General features: G+C 43.6%; 1 protein-coding gene across 2 annotated transcripts in view; it reads left to right on the forward strand.

Moving 5' to 3' along the window:
• The first annotated feature begins 4,136 nt into the window (after positions 1 to 4,136).
• LOC123725582 (protein shisa-4) overlaps positions 4,137 to 22,383 on the forward strand; it is a 28,689-nt gene continuing 10,442 nt past the window's right edge. For both annotated transcript variants that reach the window (XM_045691987.1, XM_045691988.1), the window contains exons 1-2: positions 4,137 to 4,460; positions 18,125 to 18,287. In XM_045691987.1, the coding sequence (XP_045547943.1) occupies positions 4,397 to 4,460; positions 18,125 to 18,287 (227 nt within the window). In that variant the 5' untranslated portion in view covers positions 4,137 to 4,396. The remainder of the gene's footprint in view (positions 4,461 to 18,124; positions 18,288 to 22,383) is intronic.

Consider the following 22,383-nt stretch of genomic DNA (forward strand, 5'->3'; position numbering starts at 1 on the left):
TTTAGATTTTGTGGCTGTGGTGGAAACCGCAGTCCCCCCTTGCCCCCAGGTAATGTTCCTTTATTTCAAAATCAACATGTATGACTCACTCATATCCTCTTTTTCTATAAACAATTAGCCTACGTGTAGCTAAACATTCATTTATGAAGTCTGCATTTAGAGTTTGTGGTTTCGAATACATGTTTTTGTAATTGTTGTCTTGGGAAATAAAATACCTTTATTGAAAGAGAATGGTCACACGTTGTATTTGGTAATACAGTTTAAATTGAATTTGACCAAACACAATTTTGACCTTCCATTGTTGGTCAAATTAAGAGATGGGGAAGTGCTGAAACAAAAAGCTTGACTGTGATTTGTTGTGTAAGTGCTCCCTTTAGTGGCAGAGCTGCAATATAGCAGCATTGCATCGTGTTCTTATTTTTAATTGATCAAATCAATTAGGTGAATGATATTCTGGATATGTGAAGCATCTTTCCATTCAACAATTTTCTGTAAATTGAAGCTTGCAGAGAACTTGTGTGTTGAATGTTAAGCGTGTTTAAATGCCCATTAAACACGGGGACAGCCCTGCAAGTCAGCAAAACTGTCTTTGTTTCCAGCTATTACATTTGTGTGAAATATTCAAAAGCAATACGCTCAGATCTACTACTTAAAGATGGAATTAATGATAAGACCACCACTTACAGCTGCCACTTCTTCTGTGGATTTTTTTTTTTTTTTTATGGCAGTTGGCAAACAACTTTAAGGTGCATTACTGCCACCAACTGGCCTGGAGTGTGGACCAGAGACAGGGAAGGTATAAATCCTACCCAATGATCTCGTAACATCCCCTGAAGATTTCCCCAGCAGTTCACTTAATCCTGGCTCTTTAACCCAATTATTCCTCAAATCTAATAACAATCGTTCCCTTTCTCTCACATATTTCTGCCACTGAAATAGAATGTGTTCCACTGTCTTCATCTTCTCCTGACAATGATCACACCTCTCAGTCGGATGTTTTCTCACCAATTTCAATGTACTGTTGAGCCTTGTTGTGTCTCAGTCTCAGCCTTGTGAATACACTTTCCTCTCTTCTCTCTCAGCCTGAGGACCTTCCTGCCCTCCACCTTTTCCTCGATTTTATACAGGTGTCTTCCCTTTCCCCTCCCTGTTCCTTTCCCCTCCATAGAAAATTTGTGGGCAGAACTGAAAAAGTGTGTGCGAGCAAGGAGGCCTAGAAATCTGACTCAGTTACACCAGCTCTGTAAGGAGGAATAGGCTAAAATTCACCTAACTTATTGTGGGAACCTTGTGGAAGGCTACCCGAAACGTTTGACCCAAGTCCAACAATTTAAAGGCAATGCTACCAAATACTAATTGAGTGTATTTAAACTTCTTACCCACTAGGAATGTGATGAAAGAAATAAAAGCTGAAATAAATCATTCTCTCTACTATTATTCTGACATTTCAAATTCTTAAAATAAAGTGGTGATCCTAACTGACCTAAAACAGGGAATTTCTATTAGGATTAAATGTCAGGAATTGTAAAAAACTGAGTTTCAATGTATTTGGCTGAGGTGTATGTGAACTTCCGACTGCAGCTGTACACACGTACCATTAACCACATAGAAGATAAATATTTTTACAATGAAATTATAGGTTGTCCTTTTTCTTTCATTCCTTTATCTAAATATTCTGCAAATGGAAACAAATCCTTTTCTCTGCTATTATTCTGACATTTAACATTAGGATTAATAATCACTAGGACTTCAACAAATGGAAATACCCAATGGACAAAAAACAATTTCAGTTTCTCCTCATCGCTCAGCCACATAATGCCAGGGAGTATCTGGTGGTCTGTCTCCTCATCACTCAGCCACATAATGCCAGGGTACATCTGGTGGTCTGTCTCCTCATCACTCAGCCACATAATGCCAGGGTACATCTGGTGGTCTGTCTCCTCATCGCTCAGCCACATAATACCAGGGTATATCTGGTGGTCTGTCTCCTCATCACTACATAATACCAGGGTACATCTGGTGGTCTGTCTCCTCATCACTCAGCCACATAATACCAGGGTATATCTGGTGGTCTGTCTCCTCATCACTCAGCCACATAATGCCAGGGTACATCTGGTGGTCTGTCTCCTCATCGCTCAGCCACATAATGCCAGGGTACATCTGGTGGTCTGTCTCCTCATCGCTCAGCCACATAATACCAGGGTATATCTGGTGGTCTGTCTCCACATCATCTCAGCCACATAATACCAGGGTATATCTGGTGGTCTGTCTCCTCATCACTCAGCCACATAATGCCAGGGTACATCTGGTGGTCTGTCTCCTCATCGCTCAGCCACATAATACCAGGGTATATCTGGTGGTCTGTCTCCTCATCGCTCAGCCACATAATACCAGGGTATATCTGGTGGTCTGTCTCCACATCACTCAGCCACATAATGCCAGGGTACATCTGGTGGTCTGTCTCCTCATCACTCAGCCACATAATGCCAGGGTACATCTGGTGGTCTGTCTCCTCATCGCTCAGCCACATAATACCAGGGTATATCTGGTGGTCTGTCTCCTCATCACTCAGCCACATAATACCAGGGTATATCTGGTGGTCTGTCTCCTCATCACTCAGCCACATAATGCCAGGGTACATCTGGTGGTCTGTCTCCACATCACTCAGCCACATAATACCAGGGTATATCTGGTGTGATTAATTGTGCTTTCCGGAATAAGAGCAAGTGTATATTGTGGTAGAAAAGGGAGTAGAGAATCAAATGAGTTTCATTCTCTATTTATTCGAGGTCACAATAGTAACATAGTCTTTCCTCTTCCATTTCACCACAATATCGACCTGTTTCAATATGCAGAGGCAAAATCCCTGTTCTGACCTGTTTCAATACGCAGAGGCAATATCCCTGATCTGACCTGTTTCAATACACAGAGGCAATATCCCTGATCTGACCTGTTTCAATACGCAGAGGCAATATCCCTGATCTGACCTGTTTCAATACGCAGAGACAATATCCCTGATCTTACCTGTTTCAATAGGCAGAGGCAATATCCCTGATCTGACCTGTTTCAATACACAGAACCAATATCCCTGATCTGACCTGTTTCAATACACAGAGACAATATCCCTGATCTGACCTGTTTCAATACGCAGAGGCAATATCCCTGATCTGACCTGTTTCAATAGGCAGAGGCAATATCCCTGATCTGACCTGTTTCAATAGGCAGAGACAATATCCCTGATCTGACCTGTTTCAATACGCAGAGGCAATATCCCTGATCTGACCTGTTTCAATACACAGAAACAATATCCCTGATCTGACCTGTTTCAATACACAGAGACAATATCCCTGATCTGACCTGTTTCAATACACAGAGACAATATCCCTGATCTGACCTGTTTCAATACGCAGAGGCAATATCCCTGATCTGACCTGTGCACATAGCGATCTCTTCCTTTTAGTTTCGGTTATACATAATATATATCACACATACGAATTCACCCTTAATCAAACAAAAGGTTCTCAATTTGGGTTTATGATTAATCTCGTCCATCCATTTTTTCCCCCCACATTGCATCAACAGTTGTTTTAAATCATATCTACGTCTCCCTTCATTTGGTCTTTCGAACAGATGTTCACAGTCAGACTGTTGAAAAAAGGTCAGACTCCCCTTATGTATAGATCCCATTGAAAAACTTTAACTAGCTATTCTGGCAGTTGGCATATCCAACAGTCTGAGTGTGAAGAAGGTGGATTTTAATAGTATTTATCACACATGTGATTAATTGTACTGCACAAACAAAACAACGAGTCCAAGAAAGTGGACATTATAGTATCTGTGGCTGAAAAAGTTTTTTTTGGGGGGGGTTCCAGGAATTCACTATCAAAACATTGCAAAGAATACTGTTACTCTTCATTCTCAGGCCCCAAAGCCTGTAGAGATCTGAATAATGAGTACATTGAGTTTTGTTTTGGTTTATTTGTATTGTGTTTTAAATGTTTTGGGCTGATAGTAAGTGGGGTCATGGACATCTAGAATTTGTTTGTGGACCACCATAATAATCAAAGAGTCTGTACACTAGGTGGAGACAAAACACCATTAGGTGTAGTGTGCTATAAAAGTTTATTAAGGAAGAAGAAGGATAAGGGAGGGGAGCTAGACAGCCTGCGGTACCGCTTTTGTGGACAACAACTCCCATTGTTGGGCGGAGAGACAAATATCTTGTCGGTATTTCCAAAAACCGCCATCTGTACATCGTTTCGGATTAGTAGTATGCGTTGAATACTTGCATCAATCTCCCATCATTAGTTGTTTTAGTATTTTTGGTAGGGACATAGAAAGTAGCTATTGTACCCGGTGGTGGGGGGCCGTGTTACCGTCTGAATTTAACGGAGCCATGGCGAAAAGTCTGTCTCTTCTTACTGGCATTTTGTGTGGGACTCTGATCCCCTTCGTGACAGGTGAGTTTGGTCATCCTATAACGAACAAACATTTTTTATTTTTTCTCCCTCTGTTCCAACTTTTTATATCAGTCTGGTTATTTGTTAAGTTTTGTTTTATTATTTCCAGAGCTAGCCTAGCTAACTAAGTGAAATGACATCATCTGCTGTTTGCATTGCTCAATGTCTTGAGGTGGGGCGAGTCTGACTGTCTGCCTGCCTGTCTGCCTGCCTGCCTGTCTGTCTGTCTGTCTGCCTGCCTCCCTGTCGATCTGCCTGCCTGTCTGTCTGTCTGTCTGTCTGTCTGTCTGTCTGTGCTGTCTGCCTGCCTGTCTGTCTGCCTGTCTGTCTGTGCTGTCTGTCTGCCTGTCTGTGCTGTCTGCCTGTCTGTCTGCCTGTCTGTCTGCCTGTCTGTCTGCCTGCCTGCCTGCCTGTCTGTCTATCTGTCTGTCTAACATGCTCATGTCTGTTGTTAGCTACATGTTTCTATGACTAGTTATAGCATGACTTTGCCTTTTGAACTAAAGCGTGTTTCAGACGTCCAGTGGTATGTCGCCCAGCGCAGAAGTTGTGCTAAAGCTGAGCTCTGCATTGGGCCGTGCAGTGTTTACGGTGATACGCAGTGTTTACGGTGATATGCAGTGTTTACGGTGATATGCAGTGTTTACGGTGATATGCAGTGTTTACGGTGATATGCAGTGTTTACGGTGATATGCAGTGTTTACGGTGATATGGCCTCTGCAGAAGTCAGGACATTTATACTTCCTGTGCGTCTTATCCTGGACATGGCAGAGTTGTTGCCAAGGAAGTGAGTTTGTGTGTGTTTTTTTATACAGGAGCTCCATCTTTCACCTACCCCAGTCATGTGAAGGCTCAGTCCTCCGCATTGTTAAACATGTTGAGAGGCGCAAAGCGATGCGGTATCGTCCATAGAGTCTGCGTGCATACGGAGGCTCCGCATTTTGCGTCACACCATCCAGCTGGCAACTCCGACCACATTTTCAGATTTAACAACAACAACAAAAATATTTCACCTTTATGTAACCAGGTAGGCTAGTAGAGAACAAGTTCTCATTTACAACTGCGACCTGGCCAAGATAAAGCAAAGCAGTGCGACAAAAACAACAACACAGAGTTACACATGGAATAAACAAAACATACATTCAATAATACAGTAGAAAAATATATATACAGAGTGTGCAAATGAGGTAAGGCAATAAATAGGCCATAGTTGTGAAGTAATTACAATTTAGCAATTTACACTAGAGTGATATATGTGCAGATGAGGATGTGCAAGTAGAAATACTGGTGTGCAGAAAAACAAATATTGTGATGAGGTAGGTAGTTTGTTGGATGGGCTATTTACAGATGGGCTGTGTTCAGCTGCAGCGATCGGTAAGCTGCTCTGACAGCTGATGCTTAAAGTTAGTGAGGGAGATAAGTCTCCAACTTCAGTGATTAAAAAATATATATATATATCACTGAAGTTGGAGACTTATCTCCCTCACTAACTTTAAAATATATATATATATTTGCAGTTCGTTCCAGTCATTGGCAGCAGAGAACTGGAAGGAAAGGCGGCCAAAGTAGGTGTTGGCTTTGGGGGATGACCAGTGAGATATACCAGCTGGAGCGTGTGCTACGAGTGGGTGTTGCTATGGTGACCAGTGAGCTGAGATAAGGTGGGGCTTTACCTAGCATAGACTTATAGATGACCTGGAGCCAGTGGGTTTGACGATGAATATGTAGCGAGGGCCAGGCGACGAGAGCATACAGGTCGCAGTGGTGGGTAGTATATGGGGCTTTGGTGACAAAACGAATGACACTGTGATAGACTGTATCCAATTTGCTGAGTAGACTGTTGGAGGCTATTTTATAAATGACATCGCCAAAGTCAAGGATCGGTAGGATAGTCAGTTTTACGAGGGTATGTTTGGCAGCACGAGTGAAGGAGGCTTTGTTGCGAAATAGGAAGCCGATTCTAGATTTTGATTTTGGATTGGAGATGTTTAATATGAGTCTGGAAGGAGAGTTTACAGTCTAGCCAGACACCTAGGTATTTGTAGTTGTCCATATTCTAGATCAGAACCGTCCAGAGTAGTGATGCTGGTCGGGCGGGCGGGTGCGGCAGCGATCGGTTGAAGAGCATGCATTTGGTTTTACTAGCGTTTAAGAGCAGTTGGAGGCCACGGAAGCAGTGTTGTATGGCATTGAAGCTCGTTTGGAGGTTAGTTAACACAGTGTCCAAAGAAGGGCCCGAAGTATACAGAATGGTGTCGTCTGCGTAGAGGTGGATCAGAGACTCACCCGCAGCAAGAGTGACATCATTGATATATACAGAGAAAAGTGTCGGCCTGAGAATTGAACCCTGTGGCACCCCCATAGAGACTGCCAGAGGTCCGGACAACAGGACCTCCGATTTGACACACTGAACTCTGTCTGCGAAGTAGTTGGTGAACCAGGCGAGGCAGTCATTTGACAAACCAAGGCTGTGGAGTCTGCCGATAAGAATATAGTGATTAACAGAGTCAAAAGCCTTGGCCAGGTCGATGAAGATGGCTGCACGGTACTGTCTTTTATCGATGGCGGTTATGATATATTTTAGTACCTTGAGCGTGGCTGAGGTGCACCCGTGACCAGCTCTGAAACCGGACTGCACAGTGGAGAAGGTACGGTGGGATTCGAAATGGTCAGTGATCTGTTTATTACCTTGGCTTTCGAAGACTTTAGAGAGGCAGGGCAGGATGGATATAGGTCTATAACAGTTCCGCGGTAGCTTTCCAATCTTTAGGGATCTCGGACGACACGAGAGAGAGGTTGAACAGACTGGTAATACAATGGCGGCGGATCGTTTTAGAAAGAGAGGGTCCAGATTGTCTAGCCCTGCTGATTTGTACGGGTCCAGGTTTTGCAGCTCTTTCAGAACATCTGCAATCTGGATTTGGGTGAAGGAGAAGCTGGGGAGGCTCAGGCAAGTAGCTGGGGGGGGGGCGGAGCTGTTGGCCAGGGCTGGGGTAGCCAGGAGGAAAGCATAGAGAAATGCTTATTGAAATGTTTGATTTTCATGGATTTATCGGTGGTGACCGTGTTACCTAGCCTCAGTGCAGTGGGCAGCTGGGAGGAGGTGCTCTTGTTCTCCATGGACTTTACAGTGTCCCAGAAACTTTTGGAGTTAGAGCTACAGGATGCAAATTTCTGATTGGAAAAAGCTAGCCTTTGCTTTCCTGATTGACTGCGTATATTGGTTCCTGAATTCCCTGAACAGTTGCATATCGCGGGGACTATTCGATGCTATTGCAGTCCGCCACAGGATGTTTTTGTGCTGGTCAAGGGCAGTCAGGTCTGGAGTGAACCAAGGGCTATATCTGTTCTTAGTTCTAATTTTTTGAAAGGGGCATGCTTATTTAAGATGGTGAGGAAATTACGTTTAAAGAATGATCAGGCATCCTCGACTGATGGGATGAGGTCAATATCCTTCCAGGATACCCGGGCCAGGTCGATTAGAAAGGCCAGCTCGCAGAAGTATTTTTAGGGAGCGTTTGACAGTGATGAGGGGTGGTCGTTTGACCGCGGACTCAGCGGATGCAGGCAATAAGGCAGTGATCGCTGAGATCCTGATTGAAAACAGCAGAGGTGTATTTGGAGGGCAAGTTTTTCAGGATAATACAGGGGAAAAAAATATTTTTCATTAAAATGCAAATCAATTTATAACATTTTTTGACATGTGTTTTTCTGGATATTTTTTTTGTTATTCTGTCTCTCACTGTTCAAATAAACCTACCATTACAATTATAGACTGATCATTTCTTTGTCAGTGGGCAAATGTACAAAATCAGCAGGGGATCAAATACTTTTTTCCCTCACTGTATCTTTGAGGGTGCCATGTTTACGGATGTAGGGTTGTACCTGGTAGGTTTCTTGATGATTTGTGTGAGATTGAAGGCATCTAGCTTAGATTGTAGGACTGCCGGGGTGTTAAGCATATCCCAGTTCAGGTTACCTAACAGAACGAACTCTGAAGATAGATGGGGGGGGGTAATCAATTCACATATGGTGTCCAGGGCACAGCTGGGAGCTGAAGGGGGTCTATAACAGGCGGCAACAGTGAGAGACTTTTTTATTTCTGGAGAGATTAATTTTTAAATGTAGAATCTCGAATGTTTGGGCATAGAACTGGAAAGTATGACAGAACTTTGCAGGCTAACTCCTCCCCCTTTGGCAGTCCTATCTTGACGGAAAATGTTGTAGTTGGAGATGGAAATTTCAGAGGTTTTGGAGGCCTTCCTAAGCCACGATTCAGACACGGCAAGGACATCAGGGTTGGCAGAGTGTGCTAAAGCAGTGAGTAAAACAAACTTAGGGAGGAGGCTTCTGATGTTAACATGCATGAATCCAAGGCTTTTACAGTTACAGAAGTCAACAAATGAGAGTGCCTGGGGACACACAGAGCCTTGGTTAGCCTCCACATCACCCGAGGAACAGAGGAGGAGGAGTAGGAGGAGGGTACGGCTAAAGGCAATCAAAACTGGTCGTCTAGTGTGTTGGGGACAGAATAAAAGGAGCAGATTTCTGGCCGTGGTAGAATAGATTCAGGGCATAATGTGCAGACAAGGGTATGGTGGGGTGCGGGTACAGCGGAGGTAAGCCCAGGCACTGAGTGATGATAAGAGAGGTTGCATCTCTGGACGTGCTGGTTATACTGGGTGAGGTCACCGCATGTGTGGGGGGTGGGACAAAGGAGGTATCTGAGGCATGTTGAGTGGGACTAGGGGCTCCGCAGTAAACTAAAACAACGATAACTATCCTAAACAACAGTATACAAGGCATATTGACATTTGAGAGAGACATAAAGCGAGGCGTAAAGCAATCACAGGTGTTGATTGGGAGAGCTAGCTTAGACAACAACGGATAAGACAACAACAGGTAAAACGGTGATGAATGGGCAGAGAGGGTCGGTTAACTACACACAGGGCCTGATTGACAGAGTCGAAAGCCTTGATCAAGATCAAGCGCAAGTTGACTCTCACAAGGGGACAGCCCAGTCTATGCGATGGCCGCCGGTGACCATAGCAATGAAATAAACAAACATTATCGAAGTGCAACAAAAAAAAACAACGCGTAACGACACAAGCATGGATAAAAATGTATTAACATGCAACAGAAATTATTAATAAAAAAATGGAATAGAGTACAATTTTTTTATGTTAAACGTGACTGCTAGTGTTAGCCAGCTAGCTAGCTAGCTAGCTAGCTACATAGAGTGGTCATGTTAGCTTGTCCTGCTGGAGGTATGTCTTGGTTTATCACCACACAGGCTACGTTTTCTACTGTGATTGTCAACAAAGACGCCACTGCTTGCTTCCATGGGCAGAGCACATTGGCCGAGCATCGATGACCGCTCTGCCTGGATATAATTTAGTCCCCAACCCCCCTCCCCCTAGGCTTCATTCACCCCCCCCCCAGGCTTCATTCACCACCCCCTAGGCTTCTAACCCCCAGGCTTCATTCACCCCCACCCCCCAGGCTTCATTCACCCCCCCCTCCTGTCGAGGCTTCAATCACCCCCCCCCCTAGGCTTCATTCACCCCCCTCCCGCCTAGGCTTCATTTCAATGGAAGGGAATCGGAGTGGGTGGAGGACCATTGGCGTGACGTGGGAGGCTGGGAGGCAGTGTGAAAGTTCAGCATTTCCCAACTTGTCACCAGCTGCGAATGCTGGGCGATGACCAATCGTATCGAGTGGTTCCGATGACTAATTTGACCGTCTGCGATACAACGCTGGAGACTTTCTTAAGCAAAGATGGCCGACAAAAATACTAGGATGGAAGCCAATGTAAGTAATTATGACGTCATAACAAATCATGCAAAAAATATACAGTTAAAAGGAATATGTTAGTTAACTTCTATGTGCTAGCGTCACAGCCAGTGCGGCAAATTCAAAAACAACAACAATGTCATAATTCAACTTTCTCAAACATACAACTATTTTACACCATTTTAAAGATGCACTTCTCCTTGATGTAACCACATTGTCCGATTTCAAAAAGGCTTTACAGCGAAAGCAAAACATTAGATTATGTTAGGAGAGTACATAGACAAAAATAATCAGCCATTTTCCAAGCAAGGACATGAGTCAATAAAACCCAAAACACAGCTAAATGAAGCACTAACCTTTGACGATCTTCATCAGATGACACTCCTAGGACATTATGTTACACAGTACATGTATGTTTTGTTAGATAAAGTTCATATTTATATCCAAAAACAGCATTTTACATTGGCGCGTGATGTTCAGAAAATGTATTCCCACCAAAACGTCCGGTGAATGTGAACATCAATTTACAAAAATACTCATCATAAACGTTGACAAAATATATAAAAATTATTTAAATAATTATAGATGCACTACTTCTTAATGCAGCCGCTGTGTCAGATTTCAAAATAGCTTTACAGAGAAAGCACATTTTTCAATATTCTGAGTACATAGCTCAGCCATCACGGCGAGCTATATAGACACCCGCCAAGTTCGGGGCAACCTAAACTCAGAATTAGTATTAGAAATATTCTCTTACCTTTGCTGATCTTTGTCAGAATGCACTCCCAGGACTGCTACTTCCACAATAAATTTTGTTTTTGTTTGAAATAATCCCTATTTATGTCCAAATACCTCAGTTTTGTTTGTGCGTACAGATCACTTATCCAAAGGCATAACGCGCGAGCGCGGAACCATAGACGAAAAGTCAAAATGTTCCATTACCGTACTTAGAAGCATGTCAAACACTGTTTAAAATCAATCTTTATGGTATTTTTTACGTAAAAGGGTGATAATATTCCAACCAGACAATAACATCTTCATTCAGGAAGAAAAAGAAGGAACGGGGTGCTCGCGTGACTGCGCATAGCCAATCCCTTTGTTGCCAGGCAGTCCACTCAGAAACTGAGCTCCTATTATCTGCCCAGTGACAGGAGAATGCTCAAACCACTTTCTGAAGGCTGTTGACAGCCAATGGAAGCCTTAGGAAGTGCAACGTCCCCCACAGACACTGACGTTTCGATAGAGAATCAAAAGAACTACAATTCTCAGACTTTCCACTTCCTGCTTGGATTTTTCTCAGGTTTTTGCCTGTCATATGAGTTCTGTTATACTCACAGACACCATTCAAACAGTTTTAGAAACTTCAGAGTGTTTTCTATCCAAATCTACTAATAATATGCATATTCTAGTTTCTGGGCCAGAGTAGTAACCTGTTTTAAATTGGGTACGTTTTTCATCCGGCCGTGAAAATACTGCCCCCTAGCCCAGACAGATTAATGTAGAGACAAACGATTATGCATAATTTACAAAAATCGCTATTTAGCAAGCTAACTGACTAGCGAACATTAGCTATCTAGCTTTATGGGCGTTTTGACTTGACTTGAGTATGAAATTGTAATTCATGTCGAATGTTTTAGGGAACCAGCAAACCAGGCTGTTGTCTTGTGAAACAGTGGATGTAAAGAATCTATTCATTTACTGCAAATTAGTACAATTCTCTATAAGCTTTGCCTTGCTGATATTTGCCATGCAATGAAGTTGAAGTAACATAGCTAGCTAACTCTCTTCTTGTTTACTGGAGGATAGAAATACCTGTATGCCTATGAATGTGTAGCTAGCTATGTAGCCCATCTGTGTTTGGACCTTAAAACGGTTAGTATAAATATTAGTTCTTGACAGTGTTTTTTTTTTTTCATTTTTCCCACCAATTAATCATTCATCCCCAAGAAATTGCAGAAAATAACTGTTACACACACATTACTTTTACATGTCAATATTAGTTAGCTGGCTATGAACCTCGGCTAGGCTAGGAACCTCGGCTAGGCTAGGAACCTCGGCTAGGCTAGGAACCTCGGCTAGGCTAGGAACCTCGGCTAGGCTAGGAACCTCGGCTAGGCTAGGAACCTCGGCTAGGCTAGGAACCTCGGCTAGGCTAGGAACCTCTATGGATTGAGTACATTATAATATAACATTGTGTCAAGGATGCAAGTCGTATATACATGTAGTTATTACCGTGCATGAGATTTCCCCCACATTGTAGCCTGTACATTTGAATTATGTTCACTGATCACGTACTCTACCTTGGCAAATAAAGGTGCGGTTCAGGAATGACAGACAGGACTTTCTCAGTCGTATCCAATATCAGGAGTATCGAATTACAGTCTTTGAATGATGCTGTGTCTGCCATGTATGTATTACAATGATACACTTCAACAGTGTTTACCTCTCCTGCTTCTGGGACATAGACTAGAACACATGATTTAACTAGTTTAAAGGCTGATTTGTAACGGTACACTAGACTTCCTATGCATCATGTAAATACTGTAAAACGGGTTCATCACACCTTCTCATTTCCTTCCATCTGCACTGATCTGAGGACACGGGAACTTCATTCAATATAGCGTTTCACATTCTCAACCAGTCGAGAATGTGAAACGCTATAATGAAATGAAGTTCATTATCCAAGTGTTGTCAATACATAATAAATCCATAAAAAAATAGAAGTTCAATCAGTAATTCAATGTGCATCTGGTGTGCATTTTATTAAAACAGTTAAGAAAGAGGAGGTGGGGAAGAGAGGCTGTGAGAGACAGAAAGGGATCGAGTTAAGAACAGAGGAGCCGGGAAGACGGCATATGATTAATGAATTATAGTAGCTACTAAACTTTTAATATTCTCTCAATTCATCACAATTGCGTAATGGTGTCTCCTAACCAGCCTTTCGCCCCCAGTTGGCCCGAGGGTTCTCTTGGAGCGAGTGGTGATGATGATGATGGCGCGTCCTCTCGCATCAAAACATACCTTCAGACGAGAGACAGACGGAGAGTGATATGGCAGGATTAATCCTTGTCTTTTTTAATTCTGCAAAACTGACCTTGGATCATTTAACCCAGGGACTAACTACAACTCTATCTGTATTTCAATGTAAAGCAACTCTTTAATACTTCCTGTTGACCCGACAGTGACCTCTCACCTCTGATCATGCTGTGCCCTCTATATAGCCAGTTCAGAAGTGGGAGGGGTTCACCGACACAGCTGATATAACCTAAACCAGTGGTTCCCAAACCTTCTTATAGTCCCGTACCCCTTAAAACATTCACCCTCCAGCTGTACCCCTTCAAACATTCACCCTCCAGCTGTACCCCTTCAAACATTCACCCTCCAGCTGTACCCCTTCAAACATTCACCCTCCAGCTGTACCCCTTCAAACATTCACCCTCCAGCTGTACCCCTTCAAACATTCACCCTCCAGCTGTACCCCTTCAAACATTCAACCTCCAGCTGCGTACCCCCTCTAGCACCAGGATCAGCGCGCTCTCAAATGTTTTTTTGTTGTTGCCATCATTGTAAGTCTGCCACACACACACACACACACACACACACACACACACCATACGAAACATTTATTAAACATATTAAACAGTGAGTTTTTGTCACAACCCGGCTCGTGGGAAGTGACAAAGAGCTCTTTATAGGACCAGGGCACAAATAATAATATAATAATAATCAATAATTTTGCTCTTTATTTAACCATCTGTCATATAAAACCTTATTTGTTCATTGAAAATTGTGAATAACTCACCACAGGTTAATGAGAAGGGTGTGCTTGAAAGGATGCACATAACTCTGTAATGTTGGGTTGTATTGGAGAGAGTCTCAGTCTTAAATCATTTTCCACACACAGTCTGTGCCTGTATTTAGTGTTCATGCTAGTGAGGGCCGAGAATCCTCTCTCTCACATAGGTACGTGGTTGGAAAGGGCATCAGTGTCTTAACAGCGGGATTTGCCAAGGCAGGATACTCTGAGCGCAGCCCTATCCAGAAATCTGGCAGTGGCTTCTGATTTAAATTCAATTTTCACAGAACCGCTTGTTGCAATTTTGATGAGGCTCTCTTGTTCAGATATCGGTAAGTGGACTGGAGGCAGGGCATGAAAGGGATAACAAATCCAGTTGTTTGTGTCGTCCGTTTCGGGGAAGGTACCTGCGTAATTGCGCACCCAACTCACTCAGAGGTGCTTCGCTATATCACATTTGACATTGTCCGTAAGCTTGTTCATTTGCACACACAAATCATACAATAATGGAAAGACCTGTATGTTGTCCTTGTTCATGCAGACAGAAAAGAGCTCCAACTTCTTAATCATAGCCTCAGTTTTGTCCCACACATTGAATATAGTTGCAGAGAGTCCCTGTAATCCTAGATTCAGATCATTCAGGTGAGGAAAAACATCACCCAGATAGGCCAGTCGTGTGAGAAACTCGTCATTATGCAAGAGGTCAGACAATGAAAATGATCAGTAATCAGTAAAGAACTTCAATGTGTCAATACTTTGCCCCTTGATAACCAGCACACTTCTCTATGTTGTAAAAGTGTTACATGGTCTCGCTGCCCATATCATTGCATAGTGCAGAAAATACACTAATTCAGGGACCTTGCTTTAACAAAGTTAACCATTTTCTCTGTAGTGTCAAACGTCTTTCAAGCTGTCAGTCATTCCCTTGGCAGTAAGAGCCTCTCGGTGGATGCTGCAGTGGACCCAAGTGCCGCGTAACCACTCCACTATGTCTCCCTGTCATGGCTTTTGCTCCATCAGTACAGATGCCAACACATCTTGACCACCAAAGTCCATTTGATGTCATAAAGCTGTCCTGTACTTTAAAAATATCCTCTCCTGTTGTCCTGGATTCCAGTGGTTTGCAGAAGAGGATGTCTTCCTTAATAATTGACCCCCCCCCATAAACGTAACGGACATATACCAGGAGCTGTACCAGGCCTGTTAACTCATCCATATACCAGGAGCTGTACCAGGCCTGTTAACTCATCCATATACCAGGAGCTGTACCAGGCCTGTTAACTCATCCATATACCAGGAGCTGTACCAGGCCTGTTAACTCATCCATATACCAGGAGCTGTACCAGGCCTGTTAACTCATCCATATACCAGGAGCTGTGCCAGGCCTGTTAACTCATCCATATACCAGGAGCTGTACCAGGCCTGTTGACTCATCCATATACCAGGAGCTGTACCAGGCCTGTTGACTCATCCATATACCAGGAGCTGTACCAGGCCTGTTGACTCATCCATATACCAGGAGCTGTGCCAGGCCTGTTAACTCATCCATATACCAGGAGCTGTGCCAGGCCTGTTAACTCATCCATATACCAGGAGCTGTACCAGGCCTGTTAACTCATCCATATACCAGGAGCTGTGCCAGGCCTGTTAACTCATCCATATACCAGGAGCTGTGCCAGGCCTGTTAACTCATCCATATACCAGGAGCTGTACCAGGCCCGCCACGTCTGTTGACTCATCCAGCTGTAACACATATAATTCACTGTCTTGTATGCGAAGCAGTAATTGTTTCAAAACATCTCCTGCCACGTCTCTGATGCGTCGTGAAACAGTGTTGTTTGAAGAAGGCGTTGTCAACATAGTTAATTTTTTTGCCTTTTCCCCCAGCGTTGTCCCAGCCATATCCACGGCAGCAGGAAGAATTAAGTCCTCCACAATAGTATGGGGTTTGCCTGTCCTAGCCACTAAATCAGACCAGATAATCTTGTTTCTTATGGTCTGGAAGTCTTTTTAGGTGCCTTTTGGCAAACTCCAAGCAGGCTGTCATGTGCCATTTAGTGAGGAAGGCTTCCGTCTGACCACTCTACCATAAAGGCCTGATTGGTGGAGTGCTGCAGAGATGGTTGTCCTTCTGGAAGGTTCTCCCATCTCCACAGAGGAACTCTGGGGCTCTGTCAGTGACCAAGGCCCTTCTCCCCCGATTGCTCAGTTTGGCCGGGCGGCCGGCTCTAGGAAGAGTCTTGGTGGTTCCAAACTTCTTCCATTTAAGAAAGATGGAGGCCACTGTGTTCTTGGGGACCTTCAATGCTGCAGAAATGTTTTGGTACCCTTCCCCAGATATGTGCATCGACACAATCCTGTCTCGGAGCTCTACGAACAATTCCTTTCACCTCATGGCTTGGTTTCTGCTTTGACATGCACTGTCAACTGTGGGACCTTGTATAGACAGGTGTGTGCCTTTCCAAATCATGTCCAAATCAATTGAATTTACCACAGGTGGACTCCAATCATGTTGTAGAAACATCTAAAGGATGATCAATGGAACCAGGATGAACCTGAGCTCAATTTAGTCTCATAGCAAAGGGTCTGAATACTTATGCAAATAAGGTATTTCATTATTATTATTTTTTTTTTACATTTGCAAAAATGTCAACCTGTTTTTGATTTGTCATTATGTGTGTGTGTGTGTGTGTGTGTGTGTGTGTGTGTAGATGAGGAAATGTTTTTATTTATTCCATTTCAGAGTAAGGCTGTACCATAACAAGAACATTTTGAAAAAGTCGAGGGGTCTGAATACTTTCCGAATGCACTAGTGTAGCTAAGTAAATAGAAGAATGCTTATTGCAATGTGGGTGGCATAGTGTGGTTTTCTACATAGTGTAGTCTATGACACAAGGTGTTGCCAGGTAACAGCACCCTCCTCGAAGAAGTAGGAGGTGCTGCATTGTTGACCCCATCCTGGCAACATCTTGCAGAGCAGCAAACCTCTCCTCTGGCGCACGGCCTGAGAACTGCAGTTCCCCTCATGGCAACATCCTGCAGAGCAGCAAACCTCTCCTCTGGCGCACGGCCTGAGAACTGCAGTTCCCCTCATGGCAACATCCTGCAGAGCAGCAAACCTCTCCTCTGGCGCACGGCCTGAGAACTGCAGTTCCCCTCATGGCAACATCCTGCAGAGCAGCAAACCTCTCCTCTGGCGCACGGCGGAGAACTGCAGTTCCCCTCATGTCCATCGTCATGAAGTTATGCAGGACACACGCCTGAATTCCCCTACGAGGCAGTCCCAAATGGCCCTGGTAACACTCGCAGCAATGCACCCAACCCGTTCACTGCCCTACACGGTAGCTGTAGGTAATCGTTTTGACGGAATCTCCAGTAGGCCCCTTACTTTTTACAATCTTTACTAACGACATGCCTCTGGCTGTTTATCGACGTATGCGGATGACTCAACACTATACACGTCAGCTACTACAGCGACTGAAATGACTGCAAACACTTAATAACAAAGAGTTGCAGTTAGTTTCAGAGTGGGTGGCAAGAAATAAGTTAGTCCTAAATATTCAGATCATCAACCTCCATTTTTTTTTCAGATCATCTCCAAGCAGGTCTTCTCCAACTTTTCTAAAAGTCAACTAACTTGTAGATTCATCATCTGCCTGGGTTCCAGTCTGTTTTGTGCCATTTTTGCTACTCTTTGACATGGCAAGGAGTGGAATGATAACGCAAATATATCTGGCATCAGGCTACATTCACCCACACCAATAACTCTGTTATTCTATACGTGTCGATATTGTTGTTGCTGTTGTCTTTGCTGTGTGTCTTTCGAACACAACTCCCAACCTAATGTATTTTCTACCCAGCTGTGTCCAACTCCAACCTAATAATGTGCTATCATTCCAGTCCCACTGTAGCTCAGTTGGTAGAGCATGGCGCTTGCAACGCCAGGGTTGTGGGTTCGATTCCCACGGGGGGGTTTATGTAAAAAATGTATGCACTGTACTGTAAGTCGCTCTGGATAAGAGCGTCTGCTAAAATGACTAAAAATGTAATAATGTATTTCTCTTTTTCGACCCAGCTGGAGACGACTGTGAAGCCTACCTAAACACCTTCGGACATTACCAAGCCAAACTGGACTGCGGTACATTCCAGTGGTGCTGTGGGACATGTGACAATAGATACTGCTGCAACAGCCTGTCCCTCAGGCTGAGTGAGTCTGAACAGGACAACTGCATATTCAGGTAGGGGAGGACCAACAAAAACGATGTCCCAAATCAAATGGCACCCTATGCACCATAGGGCTCTGGTTAAAAGTAGTGCACTATGTAGGAATTTGGGTGCCATTTTGGGACTGACTCGAGATAAAACCACTGACCAGGTAGTTCAGTGTACTGGGATTACTAACCCTGTCTGAGACCTGAAGTACATTGACAGTCTCTGTATTGCACTAAAACTGAACCCCCCCCTGAGCCACCAACGCACTAGTCTGGTTGTGTTTTGACATTCTGTTTATGGTGTCAACCTCGACAACACCCCCTCCTTTCCTCTTTCCAACCAAGCTCAGTTCAGATCAGGTGCAACAAATGAAACGCCCCATTGCAGTAGATGGTTGGGCTCTGTCACAACCTCAGTATAAAAGAAACTCGCATACACTAGACCACTCTCATCAACCCCACAGACGAGTTAGGACCCTAGGACTGAAAACCTCTTCTCTGCAACTGGATACTGGACTTCCTGACGGGCCGACCCAAGGTGGTGAGGGTAGGCAACGACACCTCTGCAACGCTGACCCTTAACACAGGGGGGGGGTCCCCACAGGTGTGTGTGCTTAGTCCCCTGCTGTACTCCCGTGTTCATCCACGACTTCATCCACATCGACGGGGCTGCAGTGATGAGGGTCTAGAGCTTCAAGTGCCTCGGTGTCCAAATCGCTAAGTAATTAAAATGGTTCCAATACACGCGCTGTCGTGAGGAGGTTGAAAAAGTTTGGGCTGCACCATTGAGAGGATCTTGACTGGCTGCATCCCTGCTTGGTATGGCAACGGCACCGTCCTCGATCGCATGGCGCTACAGAGGGTGGACTCTATGGCTTGTGTGGCTGGAGTCTTAACTGTTTTTCCCGGCCCTTAATTTCACGCTGCCTGATAGAGATCCTGGATGACAGGGAGCTCGGCCCCAGTGGTGTACTGGGCTGTAGACTGTTCTCTGTGCTTCCACACGGCAAGCGGTACCAGAGCATCAAGTCTGACACCAACAGGCTCCTGAACAGCTTCTATCCCCAATCCCTATCCCCTAAATAGATAACAAAATGGCTTCTATCCCCAATCCCTATCCCCTAAATAGATAACAAAATGGCTTCTATCCCCATCCCTATCCCCTAAATAGATAACAAAATGGCTTCTATCCCTAATCCCTATCCCCTAAATAGATAACAAAATGGCTTCTATCCCCATCCCTATCCCCTAAATAGATAACAAAATGGCTTCTATCCCCAGTCCTAAATAGATAACAAAATGGCTGAGTTGACTGTTGTATTTTTAATTTTTGCACTGTCTCTTTCCACACTCACAGAACACTACACACTGTCTGTCTCCCTGTCTCTCTGTCTCTCTGTCTCTGTCTCTCTTATGTTTATATATATATATATATACTCTGCTGCTACTCATATGTCCTGCCTGTGTTATTTACATTTCTTGTGTGTTTTTGTTCTACATTTTATGTTATCTTTAGTACTACATTGATATTGATTTACTGTGTTGGGTTTAGAGGTTTCAATAAAGGCATTTCACTGTGACATTAAAACTTCAAAACCAAAGTTGCAGAAATCTGCTCTAAAAGCAGTGTCCACACCTATCGGATGTAGTGATCCTAATTTAACAGACATATATCTAGGAGAAACAAAGTTCCAAAGACTGCACCTAAAATAGTGTATGAGCGATCATACGAGAGGTTTTGCAAATGATTCCTACGTTGAAGACGTGAAAAAACTATTTGTTGGTCTGATGTGCGTAATGTGGAACATTCTAACGCTGCACTTGAAGATGCTTCTCCCGGTTAGTGACAGGGAGGATCCCATCAAGAAACTGACTGTTTTAGAACGGCCAAATCCCCATGTTGTGGTCCCGTGTGGCTCAGTTGGTAGAGCATGGTGTTTGCAACGCCAGGGTTGTGGGTTCGATTCCCACGGGGGACCAGTACGGAGGTAGGAGCCCATCAAGAACTAACTGACTGTTTAGAACGGCCAAATCCCCATGTATAGAATGATGAAATTGAAAAACCGTATGGCTAAGAGGGATTAGGCAAATGGAATAGCAAATAATTCTGACAACACAGCAGACTGGCAAACATTACAGTACATTACAGAAATCACGTAACTAAACTAAACAAAAAGGAGAAACTATGGAATCATAGAGCAAAAAGAAAGAATTAAAGAATTGATAGCTTTTCATTTAAAGGACTTTTTTTTTTACTAACTCTGCTCCATCCTTCACTGAGGCAGATGGCTCATTCATAACAAAACCCTTTGAAATTTGCCAACCACCTTTTTAACTTTTTGTTGTTGACAAGATTAGCAAACTTAGGCATGCCATGCAAACAACAAATGCTGAGCCTTCATAGTCATGCATGTTCCTAGGCCGTCATTTTAAATATGAATTTGTTCTTAACTGAGTTGCCTAGTTAAATAAAGGTAAAATACATTTTTTAAAATGCATAACGGACTAAATTATGATAGAAGAGCACTGTAGATATGAATTCCGCAAAGTTAGTGTGGAAAAGGTGAACAAATGATTGTTATCTATAAATAAGGACAAACCACCTGGTACCGACAACCTGGAAGGTAAATTACTGAGGTTGGCAGCAGAATACATTGTGACTCCTATTTGCCACATCTTTAATCTAAGCCTAGAAGATAGAGTGCCCTCAGGCCTGGAGGGAGGTCATTCCGCTGCCCAAAAGTAGCAAAGCACATTTTTAATGGTTCAAACTGCAGACCAATCAGCATGTTACTGGTGCTTAGCAAACTTTTTGGAAAAAAATCGTATTCGACCAAGTACAATGTCATTTTACAGAAAACAAATTTAAAAACAGACTTTCAGCTCATCGGGAAGGGCAATCAACATTCTCAGCACTGACACAAATGACTGATGATTGGCTGAAAGAAAGTGATAAGATTGTGGGAGCTGTTTTGTTAGACTTCAGTGCAGCCTTGGACAGTTGCCTATCCAATAGAACAGTAGATGGTTTTTCTTTAATGGAAGCATCTCTAAATGCAAATTTATTTGTGTTTTGTGGTGTACCGCAGGGCAGCAGGCTTGGACAATTTTTTTTTTGTTTTTACAAATGACCTTCCACTGACCTTTTGAATAAAGCCGTGTGTCCATGAACGCTGGCGACTCAACAGGATACACGTTGACTGCAACAGTACAATAAATAACTGACACCATTAATATAGATTAGTCAGATTCAGAATGGGTAACTACCAATAGGCTGGTGCTAAATATCTCAAACTAAAACCATAATTTTGGGGTCAAATCACTCGACTTGAAACTATCAACCTAATCTGGATCTATGATTGAATAATGTGGCTATTGCATGTTGAGGAGAGTAAACTGCTGGGTGTCACCCTAGATAGCTAAAATTAATTACATTTTTTTTCTCTCCTCAATCTACACACAATACCCCATAATGACAAAGCAAGACCTTTTTTTTTTTTTTGAAATGTTTGCAATTTTTATAAAAAATAATCAACTGAAATATCACATTTACATCAGCATTAAGGCCCTTTACTCAGTACTTTGTTGAAGAACCTTTGGCAGTGATTACAGCCTCGAGGGTTCATGGGTATGACGCTACAAGCTTGGCTCACCTGTATTTGGGGAGTTTCTCCCATTCTTCTCTGCAGATCCTCTCAAGCTCTGTCAGGTTGGATGGGGAGTGTCGCTGCACAGCTATTTTCAGATCTCTCCTGAGATGTTAGATCGGGTTCAAGTTCGGGCTATGGCTGGGCCACTCAAGGACATTCAGAGACATGACCCGAAGCCACTCCTGCGTTGTCTTGGCTGTGTGCTTAGGGTCATTGACCTGTTGGAAGGTGAACCTTCACCCCCAGGCTGAGGTCCTGAGCGCTCTGGAGCAGGTTTTCATTAAGAATCTCTCTCTACTTTGCTCCGTTCATCTTTCCATCGACCCTGACTAGTCTCCCAGTCCCTGCCACTGAAAAACATCCCCACAGCATGATGCTGCCACCACATTACTTCACCAGAGACTCGTGCCCAGCTTTGATGCACCTGTACTGACCTTGCCTTCTGGATGGTAGCGGGGTGAACAGGCAGTGGC

This window comes from Salmo salar, chromosome ssa12 (assembly GCF_905237065.1).
Source record: "Salmo salar chromosome ssa12, Ssal_v3.1, whole genome shotgun sequence".
In the NCBI taxonomy this organism is placed as follows: domain Eukaryota; kingdom Metazoa; phylum Chordata; class Actinopteri; order Salmoniformes; family Salmonidae; genus Salmo; species Salmo salar.